We start from the raw sequence: 14,543 nt of genomic DNA on the forward strand, positions 1-14,543 counted from the left end.
AATGTATCTTAAAAACTGAATTTTCTGTTCAGGTATTAGTAAAGCGATTTTATAAAGATTTGTGTCTTGCCGTGCGCGGTTAGCTGTTATTTGCGTCGTCACGGAACGCTTCTCCTCCCCTTGAATAGGGTGTAATTTTTCAGTTTTGGGCCTTAAATAGGGTATCAATTTTCGCTTTCTTTATCCTTAAATAGGGTCACGGTTTAAGAACCTTGGCAGCACACCCCTATCCGAAATTTATGGGAGTACCCCCCCCCCCCCCGGGGGTGAGACATCTACTTCCATTTTCCATTGTGTGGCCATCTTGCACCTTTTGCAAATGCACACCCAAAAACTTCACAGGCTCCTGCTATGCATGCAAAACCACTTGTGTCACTGTGGAATTTTGATTGGGAGAGAGGAAAAAGTTGGGTACTCCCTATAGTAAACTATACAGGAGGGATCAGCTCGAAAGGTTCTCTTTTCTTAGGCTGGATAGGGTTATGTCATCAATGAACTGCAGAATACCCCAGGAATGAGATTCACTGAGTCCAAACTCTTTAAGCATTGCAATTTCAACACACAACTCATTAATGGACCTGTCAACATCTTGAAGTGTCAAATTATTAGTTGAATGTCAATAACTTGTCATGCTTATGAAGCTGCCATCTTGGATGGTAGTTGTGCATAACTTATAAATACACAGACATAAATTTTGCAGGAAGAATCATGGCCACCATGCAACTATGATTCATACGCAGATATTGCTGTCATGAAAACACATGCAAATACCTGGCCAGCTAGCTGGTTTAGAGTGTTAGCCTATTTGATAAAAATTCTCCTCAAGAAACACAAAGCCCTGGTGTTTGGGCAATGTGGGAAGAGGGGATAGTCATTTTTCACCTTCCTTTGTGCATCACATTATATCGTTTCATGCAAAAAACATGACAGCATGTGTGGTTCCAGCAAATATCCATACCCATCCCAAAGAGGGAAACTGGAAATTTCCTAGTGGCTGGGGGTCTCAAAAGCCAAAATTTTAAAACAAGGGTATGACGCGCAGCTAGAATTTCCAGAGGGTGGGGGCTTCAAACCAAAAGAAGCAACACACTGATATTACTTTTCTTTTGTTTTTAGGTCTGAGAATGACAAATCACCGGTAAAGTTCACTTACCGTGATGGCTAAAGATTACACAAAGTGCAGTGAGAGTTTTACTCAAACTGGCCATCAGGAAGAACATACATCGAGTAAAAGAACTCACACTAGAGAGAAGCCTTTTGATTGTGACCAGTGTGGCAAGTATTTTAATCAGGCAGGGCATTTAAAGCAGCATAAAAGAACACACACAGGAGAAAAGCCTTTTGAATGTAACCAGTGTGGCAAGTGTTTTATTGGTGCAGGCAATTTAAAGAAACATAAAAGAACTCACACAGGAGAGAAACCTTTTGAATGTAAACAGTGTGGCAAGCATTTTACTCAGGCAGGAAATTTAAAGCAACATAAAAGAACTCACACAGGAGAGAAGCCTTTTGAATGTAACCAGTGTGGCAAGTGTTTTAATCGGGCAGGACATTTAAACCAACATAAAAGAACTCACACAGGAGAGAAGCCTTTTGAATGTAACCAGTGTGGCAAATGTTTTAATCAGGAAGGACATTTAAAGAAACATAAAAGAACACACACAGGAGAGAAGCCTTTTGAATGTAACCAGTGTGGCAAGTGTTTTAATCGGGCAGGACATTTAAAGCAACATAAAAGAACACACACAGGAGAGAAGCCTTTTGAATGCAACCAGTGTGGCAAGTGTTTTAATCAGGCAGGACATTTAAAGCAACATAAAAGAACACACACAGGAGAGAAGCCTTTTCAATGCGACCAGTGTGACAAGTGTTTTAATCGGGCAGGACATTTAAAGCAACATAGAATAACTCACACAGGAGAGAAGCCTTTTGAATGTAACCGGTGTGGCAAGTGTTTTAATTGTGCGGGAAATTTAAGGAAACATAAAATAACACACACAGGAGAGAAGCCTTTTGAATGTTATCAGTGTGGCAAGTGTTTTAGTCGCTCAGGAGATTTAAACCGACATAAAATAACACACACAGGAGAGAAGCCTTTTGAATGTTATCAGTGTGGCAAGTGTTTTAGTCGCTCAGGAGATTTAAACCGACATAAAATAACACACACAGGAGAGAAGCATTTTAATTCAGAAGGAAACATTACAAGGTATATACGTATACACAAAGGTGACAATACTTTTGAAGTTAATCAGCACGGCCAGTTTTACAATGGGATAGAGGTCCTACAGCAAGATAAAGCAACATGCACCGCAGGAGCAACTTGTGAGATTGAGAAGCATGAAAATGCCTTCAGCATTTCTGAACTTTTAAGTGACTTGAAAGAAATCAAACAAGAAAAAGCATAACATTGCTGAGCGTCATGTGACCAGTCAATGGAAATCTCAGGGTTATTACCAAAACCAGACCCCTCATCCCTTATGGTGACAAGATTTTCCTTTGCTTAATCCCAGCTCCAAGTCTCCCTCACCCTCCTTCTGCCAGGATTTCCATAAGGCCATCTCAATAAAAAGTTTCGTTTCCCATCGCTCCGTCTCACTCTCTTGTGAAGGTGGGTCGGTCGGTCGGGTAAAAAAAAAAAAAGAATGAACATTGGAGGGTTCTGGGTTCCAGAAAAAGCCGCGCTGCTAAGTAAGAAAGCCTGATTACAAAGTCAAACGTGGTCTTTTCGTTCGTTATTCCTTAACAGTCTTTAAATTACGTAGTATCAATGTTTATTAAACCCAAAGACAGCACATCATACCAATTGTTGTGAATAAAACAAGATCGTGTGCTTATAAATTGAATTACTTGCTTCTTTGACTAGTGCATCTGGATTTTTTTTTTTTTTTTTTAAAAATTTTTTTTTTGGGGGGGTGGGGATATATATTTTTTTTTTTTTTTTTTTTTTTTTTTTTTTTTTTTTTTTTTTTTTTTTTTTTTTTTTTTTTTTTTTTTTTTTTTTATTTTTTTTTTTTTTTTTTTATATATAAAAAAAAAAAAAATATTTTTTTTAATATTTTTTTTTTTTTTTTTATAAAATAAAAAAAAAATATATAAAAAAAAAAAATATATTTTTTTTTATTATTTTTTTTTTTTTTTTTTTTTCTTTCATCTTCCCCCTGCCCCCTATCCACCCCCCACACCCACGAGAAACTCCCACAGGGTGGGAAAACTCCCATAAAAATTACAAGAACAATGTATGCTTCTGGTATAACAATATATTTTTTTCTTATATGGTACATTTTGATGATTAAAAATGGTGGCTGATCAATATGTAGCTTTTACACAGTATATTTGTGTATATCTAAAATGAGACCGGAGCTATTCCAGTCCTAATATTGCAAAAAAGATATTAAAGGCGAGAACATCTTGTATTTTATTTTGAAATCAATTCCCCCAAGGGAAAAATTATTAGTTCTTGCCAGGGCTTATTAACCGGTACATTAAGTGGTACTGTTTTCTTTTCTTAAAATGCCTGTTCCTTTTTTCTACTTTTTGTCTAAATTGAAATCTAAATTCTAAGTTGAATTTAATTTCTCCAAGGGAAAAATCATTAGTTCTTGCCAGGGCTGATTAACTGGTATATAAACTGGTACCGTTTTCTTTTATTTTCTTTCTTTCTTTCATTTAAAAATGTTTGTTGTTGTTGTTGTTGTTTTAACAACAACAACAACAACAAACATTTTTAAAAATGACTAAGACAAGTTACTGGTAGCAATCAGTATATAAAATTTATATTTAATTTTGTAGTTCCCCAATAAAATGTAATTAAGGGATGCTAGGAGAAGGTAGTGAACACTGGAACAGGACACTGCAGTATTTCCTGCCAGTGATACAAATAATGTTGAGATTTTGTTTTTAATTCATCATGACACCTTCCCTGTGTTGGGTAGGAGCCATGGGTGTGTGTGTGTGTGTGTGTGTGGGGGGGTACTCTCCCAATTACCTATACAGGTATGTGCCAGCCAACCGAGACGCACTCCCATTTTTCCGTGAAGTCGAGAGACACGCAGCGACAGTCGACGGGCCGCACTGGTACAAACGCGAGCGCGGGGAGAGGCAGGGCGGCCCGCGGACGAACGATCGACCACGACCACGGAAAAATAGGGGACTGTGAACAGTCTAAGCCAACCGGGTCGTGATTAAGGGCTCCCAGTCTAGAGTTATAATTTCAAGCGCACAGGAGTTTCAATTATTAGTCAGTGCAGAAGACTGTTTGAATAAAAAATGTTTAATGTTGTATATTGCAGTTTTTTGGCTTCCTGGTTTTTTGTTTAGTTTTGTTTTTTGTTTTTTATTTATGGTTTTGCTTTTTTATCTAAATTGTATCATGTACATGACTGATAGTTTAATTAACTCCTCTGAGACAAAATCGTCTAATAATTATTATAGTTGAATCCTGATAACTTGAAACTCCCGCCAATTCTTTTGATAAGGAAGTAAATATTAAAGTCTGTGTTTACCAAATTATACTTTAGGAGCTTATCTAGGTTTTTCTATTATCCAGGGAAATATTTCAACCCTCCCATGGATGGGATTCTAGTCCATCACGGGGCTACCCCGAGCATTAAATTACGTACCCATTTATACACCTGGGTGGAAAGAGGCACTGTGGAGCAAATTGTCTTATCCAAGAATGCAGTGCAGTGACCTCGCCCAGAGCTCTAACCTGGAGCGCTCGATCCAGAATCCAAAGAGGCAGAAATGCAATGATAAAATGAATGCAAAATGTCTGCATGTAAGCAATCAGAGTGCATGTTATAATTATTTTGAGTTTTAAATATGAGGTTAAATCTATATTATTGTTTCCTTTTCTGACTGGGTATTTTGCTATCTTTGAACTTATTGATTTATTTATTGATTTATTTATTATTTTTACTTTGTTTCTCGTGCTTTTTGAAGAGTTCAGCTTTCCATCGATTCATTCCAATGTTCCGCTAGTCCTGTCCTCGGTGAGTCCTCGGTTTGGTGTTGTTTCCGTTTCTGGTTGCGGTGGCGAGTAGACTGGGCCCTAGTTCTTCAATGGCCGCTTCCAGATCTTATTTCAGATCCATCGCGTCGAAGTGTTTTGCAGGTTACTTCACAGGTAGCCCAAGCTCGATATATGAGTACAATAAAGATGACCTTTTCATTGTTTCGTAATTCGATCGATTTGCATATTTATAAGGATTTGTATGGGAAAATAAATTTGACCGAAAAGAACGAAAAATTAACCGTTGAATTACAATAAAAATCAGTCACCTTAGCTCCTTTGCTGTTTCCCTTGTGTGCTGTGTGGTTTTTTAGCCGATTGAGCGCGATTCCAGTGAGTTATAGTTCCATTGCCTTCCTCTCTCTATAGAGAGAGGAAGGCAATGGAACTATAACTCACTGGAATCGCGCTCAATCGGCTAAAAAACCACACAGCACACAAGGGAAACAGCAAAGGAGCTAAGGTGACTGATTTTTATTGTAATTCAACGGTTAATTTTTCGTTCTTTTCGGTCAAATTTATTTTCCCATACAAATCCTTATAAATATGCAAATCGATCGAATTACGAAACAATGAAAAGGTCATCTTTATTGTACTCATATATCGAGCTTGGGCTACCTGTGGTTACTTATGGACTGTTTTGCTCCAGTAGAGGTAAGAAAAAGTAGATATATTGTGTTTAAGGGACAGAAGAGTAATAATTACTTAGTCTGCGATGAGTCATCTTTGTATCATGCTGAAATAAGGAATAGAAAAACAAAACAGACTCCATTCCGAATGCTTTGAAAATAATTTTTTAGCATTAATTAATTCTTACTGCAGAGTCTGTTTGCTACAAAGGTCGTTTTGCTGAGTTAAAAAAGCTGAAAAATACGCTTAAATAAAGATAACAAACAAAGTGAGGAATGTACTGGGAAACATCAGGTAAAATCCGCTTTGCAAAACGACATGCGACAACAAGGAATTTCAAAAGACTCACGGCAGGCGTTTGTATTGACAGAGGTGAGAAATTCTTTTGGCATCCTTACGACTCAGCTGTCAATTTGATCATTTTTGCTTGGGCTCTCAGCCCAAATATTGAAAACAGTTGGGCTCAAATTTTTAAAATGTTTTGCTGTTGTTTAAGTTTAGCCTTGCTGAGATCGCTGATTGCAGCAAAACATGGCAAAATTATTTCAGGTTGTTGCAGTCACATTCTTGTAATTAAATTTGTGTTTACCATCACTCTTTCGTGCTAACCCCCGGGAATTGCATTTTTTTTTAAAAAAATGGTAAATTCCTCGGGGTGGGGACACATGAGCCTGCTCAATGCCCTGAGGTGGGGACGGAGGAAAAGGGTAAATGCCCCGCTCGTCTATCAACACAGTGCCGGTAGTTTTTAAATGCAAGGGCGAGATTTCAAGTGTGATTCTGTTTCTTTTTATTTTGTTTTGAACAGTTAACGTTTTTTAATCCTGAATATTTGGTAATAATGCTAAAGACAATCCATCTAAAAATTATTAGATTCATTATGTTTTTAGCTCACAAGTTCCGTCTTGAAGATCACCTCATTTAAATTGGAAAACCTGTAAAGCACTTTTGTGCACTTCAGTTCGAGTTTCATTTTCATTGAATGCGTAAATAATAAATGAGATAGTCGTCACCACCACGTTGGTTGTTTTCACTGAAGTCGTGGCCTTTATTTAATAGGCTAACATGAATGAAGAATATCTAGAATAAAGTAAACATACCTTTAAAAACGTCGACCAGCTTGTCTAAGCCGTGAGGAACTAACCAATCTTCAACAAACTGTATGTCGTTACCGATGAAATCCTCCATTATGGCACTTTCGCAAACCACGTGTCAAATGCCCGGGGGTTGCCCCGGGGTGTGCAAATGCCCGGTCCCCGGGCCACCCGCTAAAAATGCAAATACCCCTCCCCAGGACTGACAACATAAGCGAATGCCCCGCGGTTGCCCGTGGGGGGGGGGGGGGGGGATGGGTACTGCTGGAATTGACTGATGCATTACTCACTTGGCTTTTCTTTCCATCTTGAAGAAGAGAAGGCCAGAAACCATTTGAAAGCCAAGCTGCCAGGGAGTATTTTCTTTATAAACATGGCAAACCGAAAATCAATTTTCAAACAAATTAGTAGATAGAAGAGCAAAGACATCAAGCGAAAGAATTGACTGAAGCAACAGAAGTGCAGAAAAGAAAAACAGATAAACAGCGGTGGCAGCCTTTGTGTCAACTATTTCTACTTAAAGCCTAATTGTTATTGCCGAGTCTGTTTGCTACAAAGGTTTTCTTGCTAGGTTACACAAGCTGAAAATTTTGATAAAAAAAGATAACTACCGGTACACTATTAATAATACACTTTGTGTGTGGCGATCGGTAGACTTAATTTCAGTAGAATGATTCATCCGATCTGAGATTATTAAACACTAAATTTTCGGTGGCCTCTGTCCACCTTCATCAGAGTATTGAAAATGAGTTCGTTAAAATATTAGCACGCGCTAGGCATGTTTGAATACGCCATCCAATCTTTAATTTCTTAACAGTGGAGTGTAAGCGCGCGGAAGGGGTTTCCTTTCATTAACCGCGTTGGAATCCACCGTAGAGTGCCACGACTCTAGGAACAGTCTCTTGGTGTAACTTGAGATTCCTCGTTCAAGGATCGTGGCATTTCTTGAAGGAATCTCAAGTTACACCAAGAGACTGTTCCTAGAGTCGTGGCACTCTACGGTGGATTCCAACGCGGTTAATGAAAGGAAACCCCTTCCGCGCGCTTACACTCCACTGTTAAGAAATTAAAGATTGGAAGGCGTATTCAAACATGCCTAGCCCATGCTAATATTTTAACGAACTCATTTTCAATACTCTGATGAAGGTGGACAGAGGCCACCGAAAATTTAGTGTTTAAAAATCCTAGATCGGATGAATCATTCTACTGAAACTATTAATAATCTTAGGCACTGAAAGGGATAAAAACATCTGCGAACACATTTCAAATAGCCGAACGACTTGTAGCCTGCGTAGCAGGCAGCATAGACTTGCCAACTCTCATGATTTCTTTTTTTTTTCGCTGTCTCGGTACAAGACTCCCAATCTAAACATTTTAGGGGGAAATCATTTTCAAATGCATGCAGTCTTCTTCTTGCTACGTGAATGGTTACAGATTTCTTACCCATAAGAATGATTACAGTTGATCTGACACTGTCACATAATTGTAATAATTATTGGATGCATTTTTTACTCCCTTTTTATTGGGCGAGAGCACACCATGTGATCTGCAAAGAACTGCCTACAAATTATGATTTGCTCATGCGTATCAGCGTCTGACAGCAATTTTACTGCCAATCTCATCCCCAGAGGCCATGATCCTTCTGGTCTGCACCAGAGATTGGGACCTCTGGGCAGCAGGAGGGCATTTTGCGTGCGCATGCGTCGATATGGACTAGTGCGCACGACAGAGAAGTTCTGCTATCGATTGTTTACATATTTTCCACAATTTATGGCCTAATTTCTAGCTCAAAATGAAACGTGTTTTAAGTTTTACTTGCTGTATACAATACTAAGAGTCCTTGCTTTATCTTCTGACAACAGCAAGCAAAGTTTGGTGTCGGCGTGCTGTTTATCTGATCGACTTTGGCTATGTGTATTAAACATTGCACGTGGACAAAATGGCGACCGAATGTCGAGAACCTAAATACCTTGCCCATGTTTTTAATAGCCGGAAGATCTAAACGGACAAAGCGCTACGGCTACTTAATACTAAAGTATAAAACAGCAGTTTTAACTATACGATGTTATAATCAAGTATCCCGGGTTTGAGCGAGTGGTCATGATTTTGTTCAGATTTGTCATAAAACTACAATTTAGTCGTTCTCACAATGCAAAAATCTCAAAATCTAGCCTTGATCTCCAGCGTCTACCGATGATATATGGAGCCTGAAGTACTTAAACTATCGTCTAATGCTGCGAAGGTAGCGTTAAAAAATGGTCAATTGTGGAAATTTTTAGCTTTCTTTAACGTACGTTCTCGCTGGTTTATCCTAACAGAAAAACTATCGTTTGTGATTATTTCCTTAAACGTGAGCATTGGTCAAAATAACTTCACATTTCGATGATACCACAATTATTCTGTTGAACAAGAAAAGAATTACTGCGATCGGTCTTAATTTTAAAGTGTTATGGTAATTCTTTGCTGGTAGACTATTTGTTTACATTTTACTATGTTAATTAGTACATTTTTGGCTCCTTTATCAAAATCTAGCCTTGATCACCAGTCAAAAAATAGCATGAAACGAACAAGCGATATATATATTTTTCAGAAACGTTCAAATAACTGCTGTATAAAATGTCTTAAGAAATAATTTTTAACTTAAACAATGTTATTTTCAATTTTTCATTCAACGTTTATTTCTTTAAGTTTGATGTTCATTCTGTTATAACGGCTGTTTTACTTCTGTGTCGCCTAAATGTGTTTTAAAGAACTGCAGTTCTTGTTCCAGGAAACCCTGTTTGCCAGTCGAGGGCAAGTTGGCTTTGCTTTAGAGTCATCAGTGAGCTGCATTATCATGTGCAGAACACCCAAACATGCCGATCCCCTCAGGGAAAACCCTTTTCTTTGGTGGCCGTCCCTTTAGGCAAAAAATCGCCCGACAAGCTATAATATTGCTCGCACTCTGCCTGTATTACAGCAACTGATTTGATGTGAAGTTTTGATCCTAATATATCACACTCCAGCACACGGATAAATGTTTCCTCTTTTTACGGCCTGTTTGATTTTTGTCGGTGAAGGCTTTCCTACCTGTCCCACATATTTTCCCATTATTTGCAACAACGATCCCAAAGCAGGCCAGAAAATCTGCTTTATAAGAGCCTTGCCACACACAAAACACTTTTTCTTAGCGAAATTTACGTCTCTATTAAATTATGTGACGATAAACAGTACAAAAAACAAAGTTTGAATCTTCCGCGTCATTTTTATTCCCAAGATCACGCGGTCTTTGTACAGCGGTTGCACGCATGCGCACGCAAAATGCCCTCCTGCTCCTCTGGGCTACCTTATTATTTATAGTAAATTTACAATCTATGTTATAAATGTGACTTTCAAAAACTTACGTTAATTTTATTGATGTAAACATGTTTACGTTAAGCAGTTAATCAGAACATTTATTAAATTTGCGTTAATTTTATTATGCATAAATTTTGTTTCGTTGTTAAAATGCTTCATTATATTCCTGTAATAAGGTATTCTGAAAGCCAGCCACAAAGGCGTCTGAATCTGATCGGCTGTTGAAAACTTGTTCATTTCACCACAATCTCCGGCGCACACACACAATCAAACCAGAACCAGGATTTCCTGGTTGGGGTTTCCTTGTGGGCTCGATCAGCAGGTTCTCCTTTCTCAGGCTGGATAGGGTTATTTTACAAGTTGTAGTATAAAAAGTGTAAGGGAAATGTCATTGAGGTATTTCTGAGGGTCTTTCAAATTATTTCAAACAGAAGCATCTATCGACAGACAGTGGTTTGTGATACATCTGACTGTTTTAACCCTATTCAGACCAGTTTTTTTGGATCTTTTCAGACCGGGGCAGGGGGGGGGAAGGATTCCACCCTCCCCACCGGAACTTCCAAAATATTTAAGCAATCGCAATGAAATTTACATGATACATAGTATGTCGGAAAATCTATCTTTTGATATCCATCGTGTGGGATGATGACGTCACATCACGTGACAATTAAATATCACGATGTCTAAACAGCTACCATCTTGGATCTGTCATCTTCAAAATTTTTCCAAATGGTCACAAAACCACCATCACGTGACAATTAAATATCACGATGTCTAAACAGCTACCATCTTGGATCTGTCATTTTTCAAAATTTTTCCAAATGGTCACAAAACCACCCAAAAATACTGAAAAAACTCAAATCAATAGAACAGTGCAAAAAGAAAAGTTAAAACTAAAAAGGTGAAAATAATTAAATTAAATTAATTTTCATTAATAAGAACACAAAAATTACAAATTTGGTGTTCAAAACATGTCTGTCAAAATGCCATTGCCATAATAACATCATGTTCCCAACACAAAAACCTATCCTACCAAATTATTCTCAGAGAAGTTTAGAAAAACTCGCAAAGTTTGGCAATGTTTGGTTGAATCTTGAAAGAGATATAAGCATTGACAGTGGCACTTTCTGCTCGCCCCCCATCCCTGGTCTGGATGGGGTTAACTAAAAACACCTTAGAGGAAAGTATGGATATTTTCTGGAACAACACACTGATATTACCTTTTTGTTTGTTTTAAGGTCTGAGAATGGCATGATGTGGGACTGGGTAAAGTACACAAACCTTGATGGCAAAAGATTACACAAAGTGCAGCATGAGTTTCACTAAAGCTGGCCATCAGAAAGAACATGCATCAAACAAAACAACTCTCACAGAAGACAAGCCTTTTGAATGTAACCAGTGTGGCAAGCATTTTAAATGGGCAGGGAATTTAAAGCGACATAAAAGAACACATACAGGAGAGAAGCCTTTTGAATGTAACCAGTGTGGCAAGTGTTTTAATCGTGCAGGACATTTAAAGCAACATAAAAGAACACATACAGGAGAGAAGCTTTTTGAATGTAACCAGTGTGGCAAGTGTTTCAATGTGGCAGGACATTTAAACCAACATAAAATAACACACACAGGAGAGAAGCCTTTTGAATGTAACCATTGTGGCAAGTGTTTTAGTCGTGCAGGAAATTTGAAGCAACATAAAATAACACACACAAGAGAGAAGCCTTTTGAATGTAACCAGTGTGGCAAGTGTTTTAATCGTGCAGGACATTTAAAGGAACATAAAAGAACACATACAGGAGAGAGGCCTTTTGAATGTAACCAGTGTGGCAAGTGTTTTAGTTGTGCAGGAAATTTGAAGCAACATAAAAAAAAACACACAGGAGAGAAGCCTTTTGAATGTAACCAGTGTGGCAAGTGTTTTAATCGTGCAGGACATTTAAAGGAACATAAAAGAACACATACAGGAGAGAAGCCTTTTGAATGTAACCAGTGTGGCAAGTGTTTTAGTTGTGCAGGAAATTTGAAGCAACATAAAAAAAAACACACAGGAGAGAAGCCTTTTGAATGTAACCAATGTGGCAAGTGTTTTAGTTTTTCAGGAGATTTAAGGAGACATAAAAGAACACACACAGGAGAGAAGCCATTTGAATGTAACCAGTGTGGCAAGTGTTTTAGTCGTTCTGGTGTTTTAAAGGAGCATAAAAGAACACACATAGGAGAGAAGCCTTTTAATTTTGCAGAAAACATTACAACACATATACGTATTCACAAAGGTGACAAACCTTTTCAAGATGATCAGCATGGCCAGTTGTACAATGGGAAAGAGGTCCTAAAGCGAGATAAAGCAACGTGCAGCACAGGAACAACTTGTAGGACTAACAAGCATGAAAATTCCTTCTGCATTGCTGAACTTTTGAGTGACTTGAAAGAAATCAAACAAGAGAAAACATAAAATTAAATTTTTAATAGCTTGATATCAAGGGAATCTCAAAACACCTTTTTATATACACTCTTTTTATTTTATAAGAATCTAGTTTATAAGAATATTGAGGCTGAAATTTGCGAAATTTTAAGAATATTTTAAGAATAAACCCGAGGCTGAGACTTTGAAAAGAAAATATTTTTTTTTTGCTAGGGGCCTAATCACCCCCATCAACCCGAGATCAAACGCAGTTTGCTTTACGCAGTAAACTTTTTATCAGACTTAAACCTGAGAGAAATGTTCCGATACGGTTAAGCCGTGCTTAATGGTTTTTAGAAGAAAGCCAAACCACCCTAACTTTTAAGATAAAGATCATTTTATATATTTGAAGATCAAACAAACCGAAGATCAGACAATCGGTATTGCGCAGTAAAGTTCATATCGGACTTAAACCTAAGAGAAATGTTCGGACAAGGTTAGACCGTGTGCAATGGGTATAATATGATGCCAAACAACCCTTACTTTAAAGGTCAAGAGCATGTTCACAGTTTCTTTGGCGCAGGACCACAGATTTACTACTAAGAAGGCGACAGTAGGACGAAACGCATAGGAGAAAAAAACAAGTTTGTTTTACAACTACAGTTCGCAGAGTGCTGATCACTATTTCCCTGTGAAGTATTTTTTGTGACTATTGTTAAGTCTTTCGCTAGGTGCAGTCAGCCGTAAAATAAAAAATTTAATGAACCGTGACTTCAATTAAGTCTTTAGCTAGGTGCAGTCAGCCGTAAAATAAAAAAATAATGAACCGTGACTTGAATTAGGTCTTTCGCTAGGTGCAGTCAGCCGTAAAATAAAAAAATAATGAACCGTGACTTCAATTAAGTCTTTAGCTAGGTGCAGTCAGCCGTAAAATAAAAAAATAATGAACCGTGACTTGAATTAAGTCTTTAGCTAGGTGCAGTCAGCCGTAAAATAAAAAAATAATGAACCGTGACTTCAATTAAGTCTTTAGCTAGGTGCAGTCAGCCGTAAAATAAAAAAATAATGAACCGTGACTTGAATTAGGTCTTTCGCTAGGTGCAGTCAGCCGTAAAATAAAAAAATAATGAACCGTGACTTCAATTAAGTCTTTAGCTAGGTGCAGTCAGCCGTAAAATAAAAAAATAATGAACCGTGACTTGAATTAAGTCTTTAGCTAGGTGCAGTCAGCCGTAAAATAAAAAAATAATGAACCGTGACTTGAATTAAGTCTTTAGCTAGGTGCAGTCAGCCGTAAAATAAAAAAATAATGAACCGTGACTTCAATTAAGTCTTTAGCTAGGTGCAGTCAGCCGTAAAATAAAAAATTTAATGAACCGTGACTTCAATTAACTCTTTAGCTAGTGGCACTAGAGCGTGAAATACGTGTCAATGACATATTGATTTTAAACCAATGAAGACAATTTAGAACAATGTAAGACGATTAAGATCAAAGGAAAAAAGACAATATGTTGCCGGCGTTATCAGATTTAGATCAAAGAGAGCCGCCGATGTGAATGCGGCGATTGGCTAGTGTTATTGTTTTGAGGGTGTGAAGGAACCAATTAAGATCAAAGGCGGCGATGACCCCCTACCTACTGAAAAAGAAATAAACACATATTATTATTATTATATTATTATTAGTTGAAATAAAATCAGGTATTTTCATTTCCGTCACTTTATCTCTGTGAGGAATGCTTTGTTTTAAGCCAAAACGGCCAGGCTGCAACGAAAAGCAATGGTACATGTGCACAACGTAACACGATACAGATCAGGACACCAAACACTTGTAATTGATTACCCAATACTTGCTAAAACGCAAATATCAAACGGTATTTTTTAAGAATGTTCATAAGAATATTTTCAGCCTAAAATCGGCAGAAAAATAAGAATATTCAGCCTGGGTCGGCAAAAACTGTATTCTTATTAAAAAAGAGTGTTTGCACCTTTTATACAGAGCAGCTTTATCAGGTGTATTAGCAATGTAGCATTGAATCACAGGGTTATCCCAAATATTCAGACCCCTCTTCCCTAA

General features: G+C 37.7%; 1 protein-coding gene across 3 annotated transcripts in view; it reads left to right on the forward strand.

The window, feature by feature from the left end:
- The window catches only part of LOC144635925 (uncharacterized), a 96,617-nt gene that overhangs the window by 63,192 nt on the left and 18,882 nt on the right, over nucleotides 1-14,543 (forward strand). The window contains exon 3 of one of the 3 annotated variants that reach the window (XM_078495045.1): nucleotides 1,117-2,370. In XM_078495045.1, coding sequence (XP_078351171.1) covers nucleotides 1,158-2,370 — 1,213 coding nt within the window. In that variant the 5' untranslated portion in view covers nucleotides 1,117-1,157. Of the gene's footprint in view, nucleotides 1-1,116; nucleotides 2,886-11,309; nucleotides 13,331-14,543 lie in introns of those variants that run through there. The other 2 variants (XM_078495047.1, XM_078495046.1) reach the window with 2 other exon arrangements.

The sequence above is a fragment of the Oculina patagonica genome, chromosome 13 (assembly GCF_052425735.1).
Source record: "Oculina patagonica isolate OP01 chromosome 13, crgOcupat, whole genome shotgun sequence".
Classification (NCBI taxonomy): domain Eukaryota; kingdom Metazoa; phylum Cnidaria; class Anthozoa; order Scleractinia; family Oculinidae; genus Oculina; species Oculina patagonica.